General features: G+C 39.0%; 1 protein-coding gene across 1 annotated transcript in view; it reads left to right on the plus strand.

The window, feature by feature from the left end:
* The window catches only part of LOC104082614 (rap guanine nucleotide exchange factor 4-like), a gene marked incomplete at its 3' end in the record, with an annotated part of 74807 nt that extends 52531 nt beyond the window's left edge, over nt 1-22276 (plus strand). Inside the window, exons 5-6 of the mRNA XM_009585813.1 lie at nt 21070-21142; nt 22212-22276. Coding sequence (XP_009584108.1) covers nt 21070-21142; nt 22212-22276 — 138 coding nt within the window. The remainder of the gene's footprint in view (nt 1-21069; nt 21143-22211) is intronic.
* Nucleotides 22277-24960: the final 2684 nt, after the last annotated feature.

Consider the following 24960-nt stretch of genomic DNA (forward strand, 5'->3'; position numbering starts at 1 on the left):
CCTATTCTGACCTATTCTAATTAGCATAGTAAAAACCCCACCCACCGGCAGGAAAACCCCCTGGTCAACAAAGCCCCTTCCCCACTAACATGCACAGTAAAAAGAAAGGACACTGTGACTTTAAGTGAAGACAAGGCATTGCAAGAACCAATAGAAGCAAGGATGACTAAGCGTAGATGTAAAAGTACTGATAACTGTTGCTCGAGATGTATAAAATGCTTACCGTGTGTTAACTGAGGTGTGCCAGCTTTGTGGAGTTACCACCTAGCACCCATCTCTGCGCAGACATGAAATAAACAAATGTCTGGGCTCTGTGTGTGAGATTGGCTTATTGCACACCAGGTAGTGGACCCCGCTTGAGGGTCAACAGTCTGAAGATGACTAAGTCCCCGGATGCATCCACAGATTCAGTTTAAATTTCCACTCTGGAAATGAGGAAGAGGACATGCTCTAAAACATGGAATAAAACCCCATGTCCTGACTTGGGCAGCCCCACATCAAAACCAGGAGGTTAGGTTTGTGATCATCTTAGCGGTGGCTGTACGTAGGAACCATGCAGCTGCTGCACCATTCTTTTTGCCTGCTTCTGTTTGCGTGCTGCTTTCTTTATGAACTCCAGTGAATGGCTGCTGGTAAAATCTGCTCTCAAAAGGGCTTGGAGACCTAATGCCGGCCCATTTTAATACTCTGATGGATAAGAAGGACAGCCAAATCTTTAGATATGATTATATGCTCTAGAGAAGACTCTAGGACGGTCAGTAAGGAGAGGGAAAATAATGGGTAGACTTATTGTACAGTTACCTAAACACACTACTGGAACTCTTAACACTGTATTAGTCTACTGGAAAATACCGTGGAATGGGGTATCAGGACAAGGAAAGAAGCATAGCTTGAATCTGTTTAATTTTAATTTTGATTTTGAAAGTCTTGATAGCACTTTGTAAAGAGAAGAGACTGTCCCATTTGATGTGTATGAGTTTGATGTTGCTATCTTTGCTTCTGTAAGTAATGTAATCCAATGTAACAGCTCATGAGAACTAAGATAAGACACAAAGGGCTCCAGAAACAGTCTCTGAGTACGTCTCTTACTGGGTCAGCATGGGGCTCCTGCAAAGGTCTTTGACTAATTTTCTTTTGACTAATTTTCTTTTCTCGATAGTGGTTGCTGACTTCTTAGTATTTTAAAATGAAAGAACAAAGCCTGAAGGGCTACTGTTGTTTCCAAAGTACTCTCTTTCAAACCAGAGAGCTTTGTAGAAGTGAGATATGTGGGCAACCTCTAATACCTAGATTCTCCCTGCCATACGGACAGGCCAAGGAGTAGTGGTGCCAGCTGCAGTCAGAGATTTTTTTTACATGCTCCATGATCTGGAAGGCAAACAATTGGAAATGGTTGACTAGTCTGGGTATTCATCTTTGTACAGGCGGAGACAACGAGTCATTGCATGCAAATTCAGGGTGGATGGGAGTCAAGTGTTGGTTTAGCTGTTCTTTCAGTGGAAAAGGGGCCATTATTTTTAATGAGAAGAAAGATTATACAAATAGATCTTGAATCACCTTCATGTTACATTTTTCTTTTTTGGCCGATGTTAATTAAATTGCTTCAGTGGGATACTCTGAAATGCAGCATGGAGTGGAATATATGCAGTGTGTACATATGTGTGCATCTTCTTTGTTTCCATTGAAAGGTTGCTAAAATGTTATATATAAGATGTAAAAACAACTTATTGTAACATTGGAAAGCAAACCCAAGTGCTCTGTTGCTTTTTTAGAGTTTTATAGTGTGCTTTGTTTACTTTTGTAAATGTCTGACTGGTCTTGTGCAGAAAAATGTGGCTATTTTCTCATGTTACAAAGAGGCAAATATTGTCTCAAGATTTGCCTTGACCCTTTCTGGCTATTCTTTCTTGGCTCTGCGGCAATTTCTTAAAGACCCAAATCTCTTCACTGACCCCTGTCCACAGTAGGGCCTCCTCCCCAATCTTTGCAGACCTGGCCAAGAAGATGACATGTTGGGCACAGGAGTAGGAGCCAACGGCTGGCAGGGCATAGGCCATATTGTTGTGTTGAATCTTTGTATTGTGGAACTATGTCCGACAGCCATGGGCTGCATGGGAACGTGTGAGGGGGTTGGATGTAATCTGCATTTGCACTGGTTCTTCAGAAAGGGGATTCCAAGAAAAGAGATTTATAGACAGAGTAACATCATGTATTGCCACTCAATATCATTGGTGTCTGCTACAAAGTTTTAAAGCTGGGAATATAGGTAATTAAATGCCAATGAAGAATAGACTGCAGGAGGAAGGGAAGAGGGTGCAAGAGGATGGTATTGAATAGCTACATCCATTATTGACTTGAACTCCTTGAAGAGTACATTAGAGAGAGTTGTACCTGAATGAAAGCTTAGCATTTGAGATCTTTGTTGAAGTAGGCCTTACTATGTTAGGGGAAAAAGAACATTTCCAAAAATGTTTTGTTACAACTTTTATTTATAGTTTCAAGGTTGAAAAATGGTGCAGCTGAGATGACTTCTATGGCTAACATAAAAGTCTCAGTGGGTTCGTTCCAGGTGCACTCCTCTCTTAGGACTCCCTGGTTTTAGCCAGTAGCTTTGGTTTTACTAATATTGGTGATTTCTGTCACCTCTTAAGAGGACACTGAAGAGCGAGGAATGGGTTTTCCAGCATTCTGCAAGATATACCTTGAAACATCACAGAAAGGTTTTGAATCTGCGCTGACCTTGCTGTTGGGTAGCAATGCCCCAAACACAATGGACTGGCTGTCATCATCTTTGTAGGGCTGCTCCTCCTGGAAATTTCGAGGATTGGTCATATGGCCTGGTAACGAGACATACGCAGTAGTACCTCATTCTCTTTAACATTAATGATTCGAACTCGGTATCAGCTGTATGTATCATACACCCTTGTAATTTAAATTGTAATGGTGTGCAATAACAGCAATAGCTCAGTGAAAATGTATTTAGAAGAAAAATGCACATGGTAGATTAAATTATTGGTCTAACCAAAACGTTTAGACTCCAGGTATGTTGTGTTGAATTTGGGCAGAATGGAGTCCTGGGAGGAACATATAGTCCCTGTAATGCTGCTAGACAGAAATTTTTTTAGTTGTAATGGAATTGTAATTAAAATTCCTACTGGTCGTTCAGTGATGGTCCTGGCTGTCCTCTGTGCAGAACACTTCTGAAATGTAGTTCATTGTAAGAGAGTTTCTCCAATTTTCCCCCAGCTTGCTCACAACGGGAAAAGGTTTTCCAGTTAGCCGGGAGAGACTTGTCAATCCCTAGTTACCCTTGCGCCCAAGCTCTTGTTTTTGTGCCAGCTTGCTTGCTTACCCTTAGCCATTTTCATCTCCCGGGGAGATGGTGCTGGCTTGCCAGACTGGAGTTGCCCTGAACAGCCAGCATAATGGTTCAAATTAGAGCTGCTGTTTTCAGAAGCTGCCTCTGACATTAAAGGAAACAGAACTGGCCTAGTGCTTACCACTTTGGAAAAGCCATCCTCTTTGGAAAAAGCATTTTAATTCTGAATAAAACATTGGGTTGGCTTTTAGCTCATGAATAGCACTTTATTCCACTTCAATAAGTATCAGTACCAACAAGTAACCACATCATGTTATGACCTTACGTAAGTACATGGCAATGTTCCAAGTTAATTTTGGCTATTATTTCACAAATGTGTAGGACAGGTTTTCGTAGGTATTTGATTCCTAGTTTGGCAGTGCTTTTGCAGACAGGGGCTGTAAAACATCCTGACAGTTATCTAGGCTCTGTGGGCTAGTCCTGGCTTCAGACACTGACAGTATCTCAGGTACTTCCTTCCCAGACTCCTCCTGAAGAGTTTGCTTCTTCAAGGAGCACGTGACAGTTGAGTGTTGACAGACAACTGAAGAGCAAGAATTTTATGGAAAGGTTTGGAAAGCAACATTGCTTTATTAACAGGGAAAGTTCAAGCAATTAAAAGTCACTGGAAGACAAATGCCCTCTCATCCTACTTGTGCTCTCCAGAGTCCACGAGGAAGGGAAGTCTACCAGTGTGCAACCAGGGAAACAAGTTTTCTTCTTGCCTCACTGGGCCCCTGATTCAGGCAATCTGCTTTCTGCTTGGACAACTGAATGAAACACCAAATGCCTCATATTCAGCAGCTTTAGAAGCTTCTAACGCTACTGTAAGATTACTCCCTGCACAGTCCCAACCAGCAGTTGCGTGCCTTTGCCATGTGCTGTCATTGCAAAGGTGAACTTCTCCATCATGGTTCTCCTTTTTATGATTGTATTTTAATAGAATTTGAATCTTCATTTAATAACCCTCTTATTGGAGTTGGAGGCTTGGTAAAGATATGAGTTCATAACCTCATATGGAAGACTCAGATTGTCATATGCTTCTTGTGGGGTTGTTAAGAGGGCTTAGGTAACTGTGTCTCTGAATGCTTAAATATCTTTAAGTTCTGTCCCTGGAGTCACTGAATGCCAGTGCTGCATAGTTTCTGAAATGCCTAAGTCATTGCTATAAATGGAGTGTGGTTGCTTAAGTCATTCTGGAGCTTTGGGAAATTTTATACCTTCAGCTTGTTTGCCAATTAAATAGGGAAGGTTATTTTGTTGCAGATGCTTTGTGTAGGCTATCACTCAAAATATTAACATTAGGAAGTGTATACTCCTGCCAGATATCTCTTGACATTTTTCATTTAGTGCAGAAAAAAGCAGATTGAGGTTCGTCATATACTGTACTATATTCTGCCAGGAAATCTGCTAACCTTTCATATAATATGTAATAGGTTTTATAGCCAGTGCTGCAGAGCCATTTTCCATACAGGAGGATTTTGAGCTATTTTTTTCTGCTGCCTTGGTAAGATTTGCAATGGTTCTTTCTACAGTGCCAGATGTTGTACATAAAACAGGAAATTATGTACTGTTCTCTTGCTTATTGAGCAGAGAGAAGAATCTACTTTTAAAACCTAGCTGGGAGAGGTTGCTAGAAATGCCAAGTTTAAAGAGGCAGATCAAGTGTGGGAGATGAGAAGGCAAGACAAAACTTGCCTGAATGTGACGATGAATACTAAATCTCAACTGAAACAGAGTTGATGTACTGACATTAAAGGGAATGTACTGAATATATAATCATTGTGGATATATGCATGGGGTTTTGTATTGTAAGATAATCAAATGAGTAGGTCTTTGTACATACATTTACTGACACTGATGAGAATCTCAGGAGGGCTCTGATGATCTGTATTTAAAGAGATATCAGCCCAATTATGTACTGTAGTGTTTATCTGTCTATTCCTGAAGGAATGCAATGTCAGAATAATATTATTTTGGTTAGCACTTCTATGGGATCCTTAATCTACATATCTTGAAGAGTTTTACAAAGATTAAGCACTTAATTCAGTAGCATTCCACAGGGGTGTGTTCACAGGGATGGTGACGCACTGATTACAGAGTTCAAATTTAAGAGTCCCTCATGAATAATCCTGGTGCCCGACTGGTCACGCCTGGCCTGCAGGTTCTTTCTACTTGGCCTACAGCTTTTTCCTGTCAGGTACTCGGGAGCAGCTGTTTGGCCACCATGCTGCCTAGTAGCCAAGTGCCTCCTGCTGCCCCTCAGGCTGTTTCACTGTCTGCAAACTGAACTCTGCCACCTGTCCACGCAGGAAGAAGGTATGGCCTGGGCTGTGTGACAAGGGGCCACCACAACACTGGCCTCCGGATGCTGTAGCTGCAGAGGCTTGACCATTCTGCTGCAAGGCATGAGAAGAGAACCATAAAGGAACACATCAAACATAGTATTAATTTTCATTAGTAAGCAACGCCTAACATGTGACACTGAGAATTATAGTTCTAAGGGGATACATCTTTTATCTTTCAGAAACTTCTAAAACATACTGATAAATTCAGAGATGATTTTGGTCAAGCTCTTTGTAGCCTTTTCTACTAGACAGAACCACTTTAGGAGTTGTTTATATGCATGTGTGTTACTGTTCTTTGAACTGTTTAGGACAATGGTGAGAGATCTAGATAAAATGTAGCTCTGTGCAAGTTAGAGAAAAGACAGTCAACTTCTCTACTGGGACTGCTGCTCCAACAAAGAAAGTGTCAGTTGAGTCCAAAGTCTTGTCACTTTTACCTTTCATCTTCTGGTAGCTTGAAACAGCTTTTCTGGCCACCATAATCTCTTCCTGCTACTAGTATACACTCTGGAAACCTCTCCTGAATTAAATCTCTGTTGCTGTAATTAACCTGGTATATGAGCATTATTTGAGTTTTACATCTCTTGGAAAAAAGTCACACTGGCATGAAATTGGAGTAACACATCGGTGCATCAGACCCTTAGTTTCTGTCTTGAGGCAGAGCAAATCAGCAGGCCTGAGCTGGCAGTGCTGGTCATGCTTGGCATCTTAGTTAATTTTACATCTGCTCTTTTTTGCTCTCTTCTTTATTAAAATGGCACCCTTGGGCACTTGTAGCGATTTTCCTTTTTAAGAGGCCAGATGTGATCCATGTTATTGTTGACAAATGATTCCCCATGAAGTATTCAGGCACTAGCACTTTTTTCTCTTGTCTGGATTTTCCCACTTGTTTCTGTTTGCAGGAAGGATTACCTCTATTTGAAGCTAGCACTACTGACACTCGCTGCGCAGTGCAGTTGTTCAGTAGGTCTGCAGGCCTGGTTACGCTGCTCTTTGTAATCATGTCAGATTTGTAATACCTGTCAAGTTTGCTAAACTTAGGTGATACCGGTGATGTGAAAACTTTGTGATTTTGCCATGAGAAAACACCACCAGGTGTTTTTCAAGACAGTGGCAAGAGTATGTTCATATCTATTTCATAGAGCTTTTGTTTACTGTTTTTGGAACCTACTGTGATTTGCTAAAGTTTGGAGGTGAAAACAATTTCTGAAATTGTTATGTGATTCTTCTGTAGCATCAAGACTGTGGTGGGGGCCTTTTAAGTCCTGCACTCGTCTGTATTCCATATTGGTAAGGCAATGCAACAGGGCCTGGGAATAGAAGAGGGCCAGGACGCAGCTGGAACATAAGCTGACTGCATGTGGCCCTTCCCAAGGATGAAATTTCCCACTGCAGAAATGAACAGCAATGTCCTTAAGGCTACAGGGTAGTCAGACTTCACATTTCCCAGTTTGAACCAGTTTTGGTTCAAGTATCAGTGGACAATATGCCTTCCTATTGGAAGAAGGATGATCATTAGTGCTATTGGAACAGATCAGCGAATACAAATCAGTTTTGCTGAAGCCAGTGAAACTGTTAATTTACATAAACTGAGGATCCATTCCAACACAGTTGTAAATAATGGACTTCAATTCCATAGGAATTATGCAGATAATAATCTTATATAAAAGACAGAGATTACAGTGGCTATCTTATCTAAAAGATATGAAGATCTTCACAGAAATCTGAAGTTTATAAAACTGAAGAGACAGTATAATGCTAAAATTGTGTTCTGTGATGCTCCCTAAACAAGCAGCTAGCAGTATGTAGGGGAATAGTTGTAAATTGAAAACTAACCAGTTAAATATGTTAGGCATATGTGTACAGCTTCCTTATTCTATAACACTGAATTCTCCTCAGTACTATCAAAGGAAGACAGATCAGATAAACAGCAGTTACCATGTGGGGGGAAAAAAAGTTATATGGAAAAAAAATTTTTGCCTTATTTCCAATGTGTTTGATTTTTATTACAGTAAGGTTTGCAAAACTTGTCTCTAATATGGTTTTAGAGTTGTAAGTTAATAGAAGAATTATGTGAAGTGGATTTACATGTGAAGGCAGCTTTTTCTCTCTCTTAATGAAACCTTTCTTAAACCTGTTCTATAATTACACTTGTGGCTTGGTGGATAATGCCTTGTTCTCATATGCAAGTCATTTGATTCCTCTGGTGCCTCATAACACTCCAGAAGCATGGACTCTTGCAGTGTGACTCATGCTGTAGCTTATTTTACTGCATGTTCTATATAAAGACTTTCTTTGAACGGTGAGTGTATACACAGTATCAAAGTGACAATAATAAGGTTTGTCTGTATTGCTTCACAACAGAGAAAGAGCCCTACAAAAATAGACTGAAGTGTAGGTCGTTGCAAATTAGGTAGCCCTTCAGTTAAGAAGTGTTCTAACTCTAGTATTACCAGTGACCTCATCTTGTCTTCTAGAAGGACTGAAAGTCTTGTCCCAGTATAGCAATACACTTGCCTCAAGAATTGATCATTCTCTTGCTGTCAGAAAAAGGGTGAAGCACAGCAGATTACTTCTGAGTAAAACCCCCCTCTCTTCTGTCAGGAGTACATAAGGATGCCCATGTATATTTTTCACCACTGCAACAGCAGGCGATAGCAATGCATTCCAAGCCAGAGCTGCCTGTTTCAGATGCTTAGCACCTTCAATGCTGGTGTCCACAAAAACCTGAAAAACTGCAACTTTAGGACATCAGTGTGTGGTCATAATGAAAACACTTAGAAGAATTGCTAATAATAAGAATTGAAGTTGCAAAATAAGTTTGGGATATAAATATAATCACAGCCAATGAAAATGATTGAGAAGTTTTTCTGTGAGTGGAAGGACTGAAAAAGCTTATTTCCTTTCCATTTTTGCTCTTTCCTGCCACCAATACTTACTATAACTTCCATGATGTATCTACTTCCATGATGTATCTATCCATGATGGTAGACCATGTATGTGGCGTTTGGAGTCATAGCCGCGAGGATTAGCCAGCTGGTGTGTGTGTATAGACTGGACAGCTGGCTGTTACCCAGTGAAGTGGATGAAGAGAGTGCTGCCCTCTTTTCCCTTAGTAGTGACACTGTATTTGGGACCTCTCTCCTATCACTAATTTTTATTTAGCCACTAGGACCTTATTTGAGCCCTATCTCAAATTTGGTTAAAATTTTTCCACTGGAATCAAAAAGTTACTGGGAAGACGGGAGAAAAGGGAGGAATTTCCTGCCAGGCAAAGCGGTTACATTTCGTTAGGAAAGCAGAGCAGCAGAACAGAGTCTTCGTACCCACAGTTGAGTGCAGGAGGTCTGGCACATTGCGGCCACAATTATTACACAAACAATGATTAAAGTTTGTTTGGATATGCTTTTAATGAGAAGGTTGGGAAAATTATCAGGGACTGTTCAGTGTAAGAGAAATGGACAGAAAGAAGAGTGGACAAGATGCTCTCTCCTCTCAGCTGCTACTAAACAGCCAGAGCCAGGATTATTTACTGCATCCTCCTAGCAAGGCCTTTTAAAAAGAATTTTATAATGTCCGTGTTGAGTCTCTTTGAATTTTCAAAATGTACTCGTGCAATATAAGTCTTAAACAATCCATTCATCTTCATTTGATAATCTACAGAAATTATTTAAAATTACAGTGCAGTAATATTGTGCGCTGTTATTTTTCCTCCTCTACTGAAAACCAATTTAGTTTGCTCTCCATGTAAAAACAGCATATTTATCTAGTACTGCTGTTTGCTTTGTGTAAATATTATCCCTTGAAATACATAGTTTCCGATGGGTTTGGAACAAGAACAGCCAGGGTTCATGAGAAGCAGGTGGTGGGGCCTCCCCAGCACAGCCTGATGTATTTATTTTAGTACCTTTTTGTCATTCTTTAAACAAACAAGTAAAACATGATTCCATAAAGAAGGAGCAGGAAATACAAAGGTATCTAAGAAGTAAACCATTGAAAGCAATGGACTAGAAAGATGTTTTAGTTTCAAAATTAATGATCTACTGTGCGTCCTGGCTGTATTAAACCTGTCCATCTAGCGGGGTAGGTTGAGATTTCAATATGATAATGAAATTATTTTTAGCCATGTGCGAGGGGGTACCCAGAAGAAATGGCTGTTTGCCCAAGTGGAACAGAAACATAAAAGTTCAGAAAATTGATTCAGTTCCTAGTGAGCTTGCTATCAAATAGATAACACTTAAAAACAAGTGTAAGTTTTAGAATATACTTTTAAAAGCCAGGTCTTTCAGAATGGCAAACTAAGTGCCACGAATGTTTCACTGAGAGCATCTTTTAGCCAGTTTGACAGAAGTTGTCTCTCCCCCGAGAGGCCAGTACTTGGGCATTTGTGCTGACAGGTTTTGGATGCTCGGGCTTGGCAAATTGTTTCTGGAGAAGTCTTAGTGCAGGAATCAGCTTTTCTCATTGCTCCTCAGATGTGGAATTTCCTTGCCAAATTGCCTCACCGAACTGCTGTGTTGTAACATATGTAGTATATGGCCAAGTTTAATGGTCTGTTAGTGAGTCTTCAGCAACCCCCTTTCTGTTTCTCTTACAGTTGTTTACAGTCTTCTATCATCATCATTTGTGTAGTCCTTCCACGTAAACTTGAGAGTAGTAACTGTGTTTCTTTGAATCTGGTTATGTCTAGTTATGGGTTATGTTTGATTATCTGGTTATGTTTGGGATAGTGTTGGCTCAGCTTCTTTATTAGTTGCATCCCTTTTTGGTGGTATAGCTTTAGTGCAAGAATGTAACAAATACCATTCTTTCAGGTGGGAGAGTGTTTCCTAAGACCTTTTTGTTTCAGCCTTTGGAGGGCATTTGCCCTACGATGGATGCCACAGCTGTGAACTTTTTGTTCTCAGTTACCTCATGGTCAGATATAATCTTGCTTGCTTTATTTGAACAAAAATCCCTGGTGAAACATCCTCTTCTTGTCTTTAGTTAATTTGTGCCATTCTGCACCTTTTGTGCTGTGCCACTTGCCTGCTTGCATCCTGCCTCTAAGTGCACTGTGAGCCTTTCTGGATGGGAGGAGGGAGAGACAGGATCTGACCTTTCATTTTGTGTGTAGAACTTAGAAAAGCTGGACCCCAGTCAAGCTGATTTCAGGGTTCTGTTGAACAGAGGAGGAGACTGATATGATGTTATACTCTTCTTCTCCCACCCTTCTTTCTTTTCCTGGCAAGATTATTATTCAGTCCAGTTCAGTACTTTACCCTTCATTATCTTGTGAGTTGTCTTCATTTTTTTCATGTTCCTCTTGTTTCATTTTTGTCTTTTGGTCATGTGTAGGTTCAGCCTTAACATCTCTTTATTATTTTTTCCACTTAAGAAAATCTACAGTGCATCTTCATGACTATGCCCAGCTGCGTATCTCAAATGCTGTTTTAATCTTGATGATAGATAACATGTCAGATCATAGTGAGAATGAAGGCTGATAAAGAGGAATGAAAATCAAGGTGACTATTTTTTGTGGTTATATATTGTACTGTGAAAGAAACTCCCATTCAAAAAATGAAATAAATAGAAAACAAAGGCTTTTTAATACAAAATTCCTGCCCACGCTGAAGTGTCAGCCTAGTCAAACTAGGCTACATGCTTGATGCTCAGCTCAATTGGAAAAAAACACAATTTGAGTAATTTTCAAATGGTAACCAAAAGGATTTGGGTTATTTTCACCCAGCTGAATTAATCTGGGAAAATGTTCTGTAATTTCTTTAAACAAGTCACTCCTCAGAATCTCAGAGTAGTTTGGACTCTGCTTGGCTTATACTATTTTAGTCCTTTAAAACTCACATTTTCTGTCCTATTTTCTTCTAATTTTGCTTATAATTGACATCCCGGTGCCACAAGATAAAAAATAACAAAGATAAACAATGGTTCACTATGGAAAATAGAGATTAAGCTTGTGATTGGAAAATTGGCAGAGGCTTGATGTTATATTATGTGCTGTTCATCTTGATCTGCAGAATCTTTAAGCCTAAACTGTCTCAACAACAACCAGATTTAAGGAGCCTAGCTTAAATTGTAAATTGTTTATCTGTTTTTAAGACATCAACAGGTAGAACTGCTTCTTTGGTGGCAACAAGAGAGAGACAGGAGTTCATTTATTAGGCATATCCGTCAGCCAGTTCACACTGTCTCTTTTTTTTTTCTTTTTTTTCGTATAGTGTGCTCTCTTCCCTGAAGTCTGTCCACTCCTTGTGATATCTCGTCTGTTCAGTGGACTGAAGGAATCTCTTTAGGCTATGTATTGCACTCCCTCCTACCCTTCACCCATTAATCCCTGAAACATTTTCACTTCCTTCCTTCTTATTGCTTGTTAACGTTTCTTTCTTTTCTAACATTTAACTTCCTGTGGGACGTTCTTCCTTCTTTCCCATCCCTGCGTGCCTCCACTCCTCACTGTCCCCTCTCGTGATGAGATTTGAAAATGTTTCTAGGGCTGAGGTGAAATGAATAATGTTAGTTTACTTTTTGCCTAAAGAAAGGATCACGTGAGAAACAGCCACAGCAAGACTCTGGGTTAGAATTGCAGAACAGCATTTGGTGTGTGGGCTTTTTCAGTCTTGGTGAGGGACTGGCAGCTAAATAAAATGTCTTTGGTTTGAGGAAGTCACTTGCGCTGACTCCAGCCAGAGGGAAAAACCTTGAAAACTGCCCCATCCAAATAAGGCTGTTGCATTGCAGATTGTTAATGCAGTTTACCTAATCCCTGTGTTATGGCACAGCTGAATCACCGTTATTAATGTTGTTTGCATTTCAGTTTGATAAAAGTCAGTCATTCCCATCCAATACATTTTGGTATCTTCAGATAAGATGCTGTTGTACAAGTCTATCAGAAGAGACTGTGTTCCACAGGCCTTTATAGGGAGCTTCAAACATGAGGGCCATGAGATGTTAGACTATGCATGTGGATGTAAGGCAGTATAACTGCCTTACATAAATTGCTTACAAAATAGCTGAAATATTATTGTGAACTCCGGTGGGGAAGTACCACAGGCAGCATTTATTATACTACAGTGTGCATGAAAGGGGCTCTGGATTTGAGCAGCTGGATCCATGAGAGATTTACGCTGGCAAGGTAATTCCAGTGGTGCCGTTGCACTGACTGCTGGCTGAATTGGAGGCCCAGGTATTTTGGGGTCTTGTTAAGTGACATCAGTCTGATGGTGAGTGATTTTCTGTGTCGGAATACACTGTTTTCCATGCACTAGAAGGAGTAGACTGTGTTCAATCATACTTTCTGAATTATAATTATTTAGTTCGTCTTTAGGTTTTCCCCTCTTATTTTGTATTGTACTTATTGTTTTGATTTTACAACAGTGTTATGAGTGAGCTGCACAAGCTGCTTTTAAAGCAGCTCACACTGTAGTCAAAATAATATTTAAAAAGCATCGAAGAAAGGCTAATGTTATAAGGGAAATACCCTTGTATGCTTACTTATTTACATTTAGGAAATATCCTCATTATTGTTAGGCACAATTGAGTAGAAACAATCACTTTGAGAACTTATCCATGAAAAGGAAGCCTTTATATTAGAAGAGTATTGGAAGTTGATATGTGCTTGTTCCTGTGAGAAGCAAAAGCACAGCGTTAGACTGACCCCACTGAACTCATTAAGAGGTTTATATTGATTGTAGAGGAATTAATATTTAACCCAGTGTTTCCTTCCAGATGAAAACAAGTTTCTAGACCAACATACTTCTGTGCTTAGAAGTTGTAAATATGAAAAGCAGAGTTACAGGTCAGCTCACCATTTTGCTTTTTCTTTATTTGTTTCAAATCTCCTTGTAAAAAAATGTAAGGGGGGGGGAGAAAAGAAGCTGTTTATGAATGATGGATAAAGCCACTACTACACATAGTGTCAACATAAGGCCAATGTGTCATTTAAGTTTCACTTAAAACCTATTTTGAGGACTTAAGTACTGCACAGACCTTGTGGTGACCTTACAGAATTTCACTACAGAGGAGCATGACTTCAACTCACTGTCAGAGCACAGCCTGCACTGGGAGGTTTGCAGCTTTTCTCTTAATCTCGATGATACGTACCTAGTTCTACATACATTTCTTCAGAGGAAGCCTTTTTCGTAACATTCATGCAAAGATACGTTGGTCGTGTGTATCAGGCCTTCTGTATTTGCAAGGTGGCAATCTCAGTGTGAAACAATAACTTGGTTTAGAGGCTCTTGCTGACTTCTGACTTCTCTAGTACACACAATCTTTGCTTTTTGCTTGCTCTGCAGGTTAAGATATGTGATCAGAAACAAGACACGTACGTTGCTGCAATTACAGAATTTACCATTCTGTCAAAGCACTTTACAAACATAAATGTCTTCCTGGTGTGACCTTTTGTCTCAGCTGAAGCTCTGCTCCAGAGAAATGCTAAAGATCAGTTCAGGGAGGCACACCATATGGAAGAAATAGTGTAGGAGGCAGCCCATAGCTGTCCAGGCGAGGAGCTGAAGAAAGCCAGCCTCATCCTGTATTTGCAAGTCTCGTATTATTCGTCTCTGATCTTCCTTGTACACTGTCTTCCTGCATAGCACACCCAGACTGAGCTCACCTGAAAGAGCACATCTTTGCTTCTCCCCTCATTAAAATAGTGTATCTGAAAATAGGAGGTGTGACTGCCTGAGGATAAAAGGAAGTATTTTGTGCCCAGAACTTTAAGAAATTGTTCTTGGAACAGGTTTCCCTTGTGCATGACCCATGAGATGATGCCAGACTTAGCTTGATCTAAGTGCTGTCAATGTAGGTTTAAAGGTTGGCTGTAGTGGTAAGAAAAATTATGTTAAAACGGTACTTTTTCTTTGTTTTCGAGACATACCTGCTGGCTTTACTAATAAAGATGCAGGTTTACAATTGTTAGCTTTGCAGAACATTTTGAAGAGGAGTGAGGTTCTGTTCTCCACTTGCATCATTCAGAAAATTCCAGCTAAGGTGTGATTTGCTGCCTCTCTCCTACAAGTGATAATGAAAGGGGAAGAAAATAAAGCACAGCTTGATTTTCTGATCTTGTATTAAGGTTGAAGCACTGCTGGTGACAGTCATCATCATGTGATTTTAAAGTGAACAAATTCAACACAGATATCACTGTGAAAAAGTAGATACGGTATTGTATAATGCTCTTTTTCAGCCACTTTTGAAAACTTGAACTTCATGTTAAAGGCAGTTAAATTGTTATATTTTTTCCTATAAATACATTATCTATTCTATGGTTACACAAGTGTAGTAAAAGAAAACACATAAATCAAATGGACTGTTTGTTCTTCTTTATATATTTTCTTTGTCCTCTTTTAAGTATATGCAACCTTTCCCACCCCTCCCAACCAAGTCCTGCCTCCACCCAACTGCATTTCCTGAGTGGATTCCTCTAGGAGACAGAATCGGAGGGCTACATGATGTCATTTCTATATTTAAATTAGATGGAGCAGAATGGGCTGTGTAATTTGTTTAATCACTGCTCGTGCTCTAATTTCCTTGGATTTGATTTTTTGCAGGGCAGTCTTATCTTCGGGTTTCTATCTGGTAGCCAATTTGGCATGATTTCAGGGAGCTGGGTGCATTTTTCTTTTCAGCTAAAACTCAAGGGGATTCTGTGATCAAGCAAATTCTGCACACAGAGCTTTTCAAGCACGATAAATTGATTTAAGTGGGAATGTGACAGAAAAATATATGCCTCCAAAACAAAGAGATTAAATAAAATCTAAAGCATAGTTGATTAGAGCCATGCAGAAACATTCAGAAAATGGTAAATAGGTAAATAAACGGAAAAAATGCAGATTCATCTGCTGTTATATAAACTGTACTAATTCTGGGATCAGGATTCAGCAATTTCAGTACTGGCATTTTCCGTATTTATTTTATCTAAATATGACTAAATGGTACTTCACTTCTGCTGTTTCAGGCCTTGTCTATCTCATTTTAATGACTTGATAGACTGACGTATACAAACCAGTCTCTGTTCAGTAAGTCGTGGTAAGATCTTCACATTGTTTATTTTCTATTTTTCCACAATACATAAAGATATGTTTTTGCTATTGTAGCATTGTTTTTTCCTAATTTGTCTTCATCCTTTCCTTTAGAAATACCTAAATTCTGTTCTCTTATCTATACTGTGAGTGACAGTGAATATATATATTCTGTGAATGACAAAGGCAAGTATTTAGTAATACACAGAGTCCTTGGTGTTCTAGAGTGAAGCACCAGCTTCAGGCAATGATTTACTATCCAATGTTAAACAGCCATGGGTCAGGTCCTTTTTGTGATACCCAGTTAAGTGGCATTGACCTGAAATGTATGGAATTTTCTGATTGAGCTTGCTTGGAAGAAATACGCTTACTAATTTGTAAACGTATTAAGGAGGCAGTATCTGAAATCAAAATTATGCCAGAGTCTTCTGTGGGTCTCAGCACATACTATTGGGCAATAGCAAGTGTGTTGTTGGTTTCGCCTTTGTAACAAGATTTGGGTAAAAAACTACTACGAATATGATTGTCAGGGTTTTTTTTGGTGAAATTCTGTAAGAACATTAGGCACTTTTTATTGGAAAACACTAACAGATAGCGGGCAGATGACCTGAGATTTTACCTGTCAGTTTGTTCAGTGAAGAGCAATCTTTGGAGCATCAGACCTAAAGGCAAAGATCTAGACTTTGAGACAGCAATCTCTGCTTGGTTTGGTGGGTGAAAACAGGGTCCAGAGATCTTCAGGGGCTCTTTCACATGTCTCCTTATTGTTCTGCAGAAAAGAGAAGACGAAACAATGCACCATGGGAGTGACGCACCTTTGTGAGTAATGCCCACAAGGGAGGTGGTTCATTGCCAGAATGGTATGACTGGCGCAGCCAACTTAAAGGAAGAACTGAGTTGTACTGAAAGCATCAGTGATCAATTATTTATTGTCAAAAGAAAATAGAGAAGCTGGCCCACATTGTCAGGCTACAGCATATATTCCCCAAGAGAAACCATAACAGGAGTATTGACAGCTAGTACAGGAGGATTGCAGAGCTCAGGTAATAGTCAGAATAACAGCCTTTAATAAAATAGTTACACAAGATTTTAAAAAGCATGTGTGGAAACAGCACCTTGATGTTTGGCCTAGGATTTCTACAACTGAAATTAATTATTTTGTGTTACTCTCAAGTTTGCAAGTAATGCAAGCTCTGCCTTGTCACCTTCTCTTGCTGCCAATGGTAGGCAGAACAGGAGGCAGCAGAAGTGCTTCTGGTCAAGAGTGATGCTGTGGGTTGAGATTATGAGTGGGGGAGAAAGAGAAGGAGAAAGAGAGAGATCATGTATTCAACCAAGTGCCTGTTGTGGTCTACAAAACTTTCTCCAATGTTACAAGACACTCACTTCCTAGTATCTGGCTACATGTGGGTTTATCTTGGGATGGGGAAGCATCAGAAGCCTGACTTGACTCCCTAGTGCTACAAACCATCACTACCTGGGTCCTTATTAGACAGCCCATCAGATACTCTTTGCTGACTGGAGAACTGCTGCACTTGGGGGAGTATCTGATGTGGAACCTGTGTTAAAAGCTTTATACCCAGGAGGTCTTCCCTTCATCAGTCCCAAGTCTTTCCTGTTAGAGTCCTGTGGTTTTGCTATGCAATGCACATGGAAGACAACAAAGGCTCATCTATTTTCTTCAGATCTACCTGGCTTGTTTTGGAGTGTTTGTATTGTACAGATCTCTTTTTTGCTCCTTCTTTCCCTTTAAACAGGTATTAGCTCTTCAGTACTTGCAGCAGAAGAGAAGGGACTAAGTACGAAGACATATTTTATATACTTTATGTACACTAGAAAAATTTGTAAGGAATTTAGAGATAGCTTGCATCAGAATGATAGTAATTGCCTTTCTAAACATTAGCATATAAAAATATACCAAATTGTGTTCACGGAGTAGAAGAAAATACACTGTAGTCATGAAAACCTCTGAAACCAACTGCAGCTAACTGCAAATAAAGTCTAAATAAGAGCATGCGAAGGAACACATTGAAAAGCCTGACAATGAGTGGCCTTAAAAACTGTTGGTATGAAAATTCACCCACAGCGCCTCCTCTGTAAGGCAAGTGTGTGATTCTCTTTCCTCCTTTCCTCCCATCCCCAACTGTTCCTTGTCAGCACTCTTCTGTGCTTTAGGCTATAGCAGTGGCTGAAAAGGTCGTGTTAATTTTCGCCCCTGCATGGATATGAGACAGTCAGTAACTGGAAGAAAAAATACTGTCTTTATTACTCGTGCTGTCAGATTAGATGCAGGAAGTGTCTGATCTTTAAGCTGTTGCATGATAGAGTTTATAAATTGGTAGAAATCTGAAGACAGAGTGAATAGGTCACCGAGTGTAGTTTTAAAACCTGCTGTCTTGTTGGATTTACAGAACTTGAAGACTTCTGGTAATAAACACGCTTATGATGATTTGATAGCTGTTGTTGTCTTTCATAAGGAAATTCTTTCCAGAGTTCGTACCACCAGTGGAATACATTTGCAAAACCCTTTTGTAAATATTTAGTCTGTTAATCTTCAGGATGATTTTAAATGCCACCTACTGGTACAATTTAACTTACTGCATTTTCTTTTCATTTACAGACATTACGGTGACAAGATAGGTCTCACAGTCAGAATTGTGTTTTCCTCATTATCTCAGCTTTGAGAGATTTCATGCCTGGAACTTCATTACTCCATCTGATACTGTGAATCTTTATGCAGTTAATTAAATCTTTCTTTGGATACTTAGGTTTCCCAGCAAACAGTGTTTCCCTGAGTTCTTGACAAATAAGGGTCCCTTGACATTTAATTTGCGGTGACACAATCTTAGGTGTAAATTATACCTCCTATGTCAGCCCGCACCCCACTGAGGTATCTTCATGGAAGACCATGTGTAGGCAGTCATACCAGCCTTCCCTCCAGATACCCACATATAGAAGGTAGTTTCATTTATGCAGAGGTCCCCTAGAGGAGTCTGAACAACTGAGCTTTCTGAGGGCATGTCTTGAATTAGTGCCTCTTCTCGTAATGCTGCCTGAACTCCTTCACAGGCAACACTGCTCACTGGGCTTGCTGTATCGGACCCATAAGTAGACTCATCCCATGGCAGGCTGGGACCTTCATGTCGAAGATGACAGAGTTGAAGTCCTTGGCAGCCTGTGCTTTTGTTCCTGGTAGGCTTTGGCAAACTTAGCATGAGGTGGAGCTGAATGGGGTTAGGTGCCTCCTTTAAAGTGTTATATGCACTTTTGGCTTATTCTACCTGTAGGTATTTTTGTTAAGCTAGGCCCCCAGATCTTTTGGAAATTATGTGGTGTGTTCCGTGTTTTGTTTCATGAGAAGAATAATCAGGAAAAATATTAGAGAATTAATCAGAAGGGAAACTGCCATGCAGTATATGATGACTGTGAACGTGGTATAGGAAATAAAAGAGAAAATGACTGTCTTCCTACAATTCAAGTTCTTTATCAAGGTGGATTGAATGTGGACTAATAATGTATTTCTGGGAAAATGCTATTTTGGGAAAAACAGAACAAAGAAACGAATATCATCTGAACGGTGAGGAAGAACAAAAGAAAAAAACCCTATAAAATTTGATTTTATCATATCCCAAATGAAACATTTCAATTTTCCATTTCTAAATCACATTTCAAGACGAAATTCAGTAGAAGGTAGAACAAAACGCTTATCTACTGTTTGAATAAAATGTTATTTCAGCCCCCTGTGACATGCTTTCTTTTTTTTCATTTGGCCAAGCAAAATGAGTTTTTCCCTTGTTTTATGTGTGTGGTTTACTAGTTTAACTGAGAAAATAATACTTCTCACGTTCTTCTCTTACTGAGTTCCAGGCATAGGACTGGATGCAGAGTATGGGAAAATGAATGGTTTGGGAAAGAAAACAGGAGAGTTTTATCCTCAAATGAAGTAGCATTTATTTTGTGTGACTGACCAGGGATATAACATAGTTTTGCTCCTGCGAGTTTTCAGCTGGATTATGGGTGAGATTTAAATAATACATTACTAATCTTTGGATGTAATAGCTTCTCTAAAAATAGGGTTGGATTATCAAGATTAATGTAATCTTTGTAGCTTTTGTTATTATTTGGAATGCAAGACATTCAGTCTTTAGTGCTGGAATTGATGATATTTTCGTATCTATTTCCAAGAAAAAGAAACGTTAAAAGGATAATTCAAGCATCTGTTAAAATGCAGCAGACAACATTTTAAAAGTGAATACATCCAAACAGCTCCATAGAGCAAAGGATAACACTTTTAAATTAAAATCGTACTATGAGGGAAATTTTCTGTCTCAATTATTATGTGTGCTTAGTTGAAACCTACATGAGTTTCAGCTGGTTGGTTGTTCACGTTCAGCTCACTGCACACCCTAAGGACTGCATGACACATTTTGTTTACGCTGATGATCAGCATCACTGTTGCACAAGCTTGTTTTCTGACAGTTCCAAAAGGGAATTATAATTGTTTACCCTTAAGCATGACAGTAATATAGTATGATTGAAAACAAAAATGTCTCACTTATTCATTGAATGATTTGTATTTGATAAAAGGACATTTTTTTCCTTTGGTGTTATTTTTTAGCTTCTGTGAATTTCTTAAGCCCTAGACAGAGCTTTGAACCTTATTGATCATGTCACCAGCATTCACTGAAGAAAAATACCAGTTACTGACATCAGTTACAATTACATAGTTTACAGTGGTACAAGAGACATTATTTTTACAGTTACAAAGTTTCATCTAATAATACCTTTTTTGTGTGTGTGTGTACATAACATGAGGTGCTGGGTTTGTGTGTTTCATAACCTTGTAGTTTCTGAAAACCAAACTTAGTGTGTTGGAATTAAATGTTTAGAGTTTTTGCACTAAATCTTGTATATTTCAAATCTGACACCAAAATTGTAGTGGTACCTGATTCTCATGAATCCTTGTCTCCATCCCTACAATAAAGTAGCTTTCTAGCTTGGGTTCAGCTGAGTAGTGTAATTTCAAATGAGCTTTAAAACAGTCTGTATGGGAAATCACACAACTAAGTACAGTATTGATTTATTAGAACCCTCAAAGTCATGCTTTGGGGAAGATGAAGGAGGGAACTGTTTTAGCACAACTTTTGATAAAATAAAGGCAGTGTGCTCCAGTCAAGAAAGCAGGCCTTGTAGCGTTAAGAGTAAAAACATGTCTGGCTGCCTCAGGTTGCTTGTGTGCGTGTGAAGCACAAGGCAGCAGACACACAAATGTAAATACCACATCATCCATTGAATGTCTTTTATACATCTGTACCTGACTGAATGTGCCATTGCTGTCTTTCAGAAATATCGACAGTATATGTCTGGACTTCTCACTCCTCCTTATGGTGTTATGGAAACCGGCTCCAACAATGACAGTAAGTATGAGAAAATAGATATCAGATGTTAGAAAAAAGGGAAAGATAAGAAAGGGGAAGATGCAAGTCCTCTGGTTTTGGGTGTTGGAATTTTAATGTTAAATTCAGTTCAGTATTAAGACTGTATTAATACTGCATATAGTAGGAAATACTTTGGAACTTGCCTAACTGCCTTCCCAACTGTATAAAAGTGTACACAGAGCTGTACACAAATCTGCATTATAAGCCAGGCCTGATGACTAAAGCATACTGTATGATGTCCTGTAACATTTAACTGGTTATAGGTGTTACATGAATTCCATGGAACATGGCCATGAGTCCTGCTAGTAAAATAAATATAACCAAGTGGCTTATTTTTTTAGTTAGGATGGGCTACACAACTTCCTTGGGAACCTAGGTTAGTGCTTGGGCAGACAGCCTGCAGTAAACATGCTGCTGTCTGACCTTAGTTACATAGCTAAGTAAGTTTGGGTATGTCTCTGCCTCATGAGAACCTGTCAAACTGTGGGATAGTGCTGTAGACATGAATCCAAGGGCAGCCTTTGGAACTCATCACTTCTGTAAATCACGGTACTTTTGTTTAGTTGCCAGAGGATTATTTAGATGCCAATATAGGACAATATCTGATGGCTAGCCATTGCATCTGCAAATTTTGTCCCATATGTTATGTGTTCAATATGTTCTATTTGTGAAACAATAGCATAGCATAGCATAGCATAGCATAGCAATGCTAGTTAGTGCAAACTCAATGTCGTGTTTGACTTCCAGGTACTAAAACATAGATAATGTTACATGAAAAAATATAAATAATTCAAATATTAAGTTGTGAGAAAGTACTATGTTTAGCAAGCTGTTTATAGTATTTACAAAAGTTAGCTTTTTGTCTTTTTTGTATTCACAAGAGAAAGCTTTTGTCTGAATAAATCTGTTTTGCTCTTAATAAAATCATAGATTAATGTGTATGTTATCGAAGTATTGAACCCTCCAATTCCTTATTCTATTGATAAATATCTCCACTGTTACTTAAAGAATGTATGGTATGTATTTATTTTCTGTGTTCTTTTTTTAGGAATGCCAGATAAGGACAGTATGTCAGGCAGTGCTCTTTGCCAAGTTTCTAAAAATTGTAATAAGGTAAATCTCACCTAGTTTTGCCTTTGTTTTTTGATGGGGGGTGGGATTTGGTAATGAAAAATGCAAAGTATAGCATTAAATTGTAAAGAACCATGTGCAAATGCAAAGCATGTGGTTGATGCATGTGAATACAATATCCAAATAGTAAGGATGCTTTAGACGTTGTATCATATAACTGGAGAAAGCAACTGGTTCAGCATTATTAGAAAGTGTACTGCTGCCGAAGTTTGTGTTACAACCTGGTTGTCCTATCTTTGTAAGAAAGGTGCTGAGGGTAAAGAAGAAAAGCAGTATTGTGACAAGACCAGTGCATAGCCAATGGATCATAAAATTCATAATTAAATCCTCTTTTAAGGCTTAACTGAGTCTTAACTGATGCATAGGCATTGTTCTGGACCTTTGCTCAGGGTGAATTTTCTCCTGTGTTCAGAGAGCAGCTTTACGTCCCAGTTCCCCTTTGTAAAATAGTTCTGTGCCTTCAGTCTCACCAGATGAGGATCCGCATGAAAGAACTTATGAATATTTCTATGCTGGGTTTAAAGTAATTATCATAGTGGGAAGAAATAGTATCAGGCATTGCTGTAAAGATTAATAACTTTTAGATTTTTTTATGGCAGGAGTAGAAAAGTTACAGTAACAAACAGATGCTTGGATGCCTTCTTTCTGGACATAGGAGTTTAATTGGATGCATTTCTGTGATGTCTTTAAAAGGTTAAAGGTATTTTTGTTACACAAAAAACATCTCTTGACAGCAGATAAAGACAATGAATATTTTAGTGTGTTTCCTTAATGCGAAAATAACTACTTCCACCTCTCCCTGTCTGTCTGTCCTGCTTCCTCAAGGGTACTGACCTTTCTTAATTGTCACATTCAGCCTTTATTAAATGTATAAATGTAACGGTATGCAGTTCCTTTTTGTAGAGTCTTATTCACTAATGCTATACCACTTCCTGACACAGCCTTATCCTGTATGAAAATAAACATTTTTCCATGCACTGAGTAATAATTCTTAGATACTTAGATAGCACCTTTCATTCTGTAAGCATTTTTCAAACAGTTGTGAGTTAAGACTCAGTGCTTCTCTAAGATGTTGGCATTTCAATGCCACACTTGGAGTTAAGCCAGATCAGGGGTCTTGCTTGACCTCTCAATGAAAGCACCAGGTGTAGAATCCAAACTAAAAGATGATGATGTATTTTCTGAAGCAGGTAGAGGTAACAGATAGAGGTAACAAGGTAAAAACATCTGTCTTTCCTAGAAGGTGATATCCCCCCTCTAATGGGTAGTGATGCTCAGCTAAGGGTGGTATACACTTTCAGGTACAAAGTGTTTTAGAAACTGAGCATAGTTCAGTGATTAATACTGCTAAATAGCTGGGCTTTTCTAGCACAACAGGACTCTTCCTGCACAAAGTAACGTTCACCTGAGACAGAACTTGGCTGGGGCAGGCTCGAACTGTTCAATGATTTTTACAGGAATAAGGTCCTTTGTAAACCATATTAACTTCCTTTCCAAGACACATACATAAACCAGCCATCCTTCTCCCTCCCACACTGTACACATTTCTGTGGAGAGAAGCTGAGAGAGTAAATATGTGACAGATGCTTGTCACCTTGTTTCATCCTGGAGGAGCTCAGACAGTCCCATGACAAATGTAGCAGAAGAACCTACACAGCATAGAAATGGTTCATGAATCCTAGTTCTGTGCTTTTGCCATATGGCCATGGTTCTCTTTAATTACGTTAAGTTAAAGGTAAGTGCAGCAGAGATAAATGTGTGAGTATTTAGCTTCATTCCCGCAATTTTAAACTGTACAACTGTTATAGTGCTTACACGATATGTCGATCTTCATGCCCTGCAGTCAGTTTTGAATGATCAGGGAGATACTGGGATTGCAGGGCCAAATTCCCAGAATTGTTGCCAGCTCTTCGAAATACAAAATAACAGGGTACCAGAAAACAGCCCTGTGTTTGTAGATTTTATATATTTTGCTTATATTAGGGTGATGTATGACTGTCAAAATGGCTACTGCATCAGGGAAGGGCATTCATCCAGGGAAGGGGAAGTGTTTGCAGGACATCTTCAGATTACTTTATATCATTAGATTGCCAGAATGATGCCTGTGGGACTGGCAGCAAATACAGCTCAGAGAGGCCTGCAGGCTACTCTGTAATGTCCAGAAAAAGACTGAGTGAAGAACTTTCTGAGATTCAGAGAAAGTTCCTCGAAATCTTTCATATGGTAAGAAAAAATTACACTCTTTGACAGAAGGAGATAATATAACATCTTCGGTAGTTCTGATCATAATGATGCATTTATTTCGGGGGGTATGTGTGTTGTTTTAATTTTATAACTATAAATAATTTGCTTCAAATTAAACTTAATATATTCCACTCTTGAAATACGAAATGCATGCTTTTCTCTTTTAGCCTGTGCTGAGTCTTTTACAGGCACTGTAATAGATGATTTTCCATATTTGCTAATTATTTGAGTTTCATCTTCATGGCTTAATTTTTTTCTCCTGTCACATCTACTAGTTTTTGATGAGTAACACAAGATTTTTCTTTTAATACATGCCTTGAAATTTTCTCACCATATGGGGATGTTTGGTTTTCGTAGTCCATTAAAATCTATAAAAAAATTCTATTTGGAGAAGGCAGCAAAGACATTTTCTTTTACCAAAC

Source organism: Fulmarus glacialis, unplaced genomic scaffold (genome assembly GCF_000690835.1).
Source record: "Fulmarus glacialis isolate BGI_N327 unplaced genomic scaffold, ASM69083v1 scaffold2609, whole genome shotgun sequence".
Classification (NCBI taxonomy): Eukaryota; Metazoa; Chordata; class Aves; order Procellariiformes; family Procellariidae; genus Fulmarus; species Fulmarus glacialis.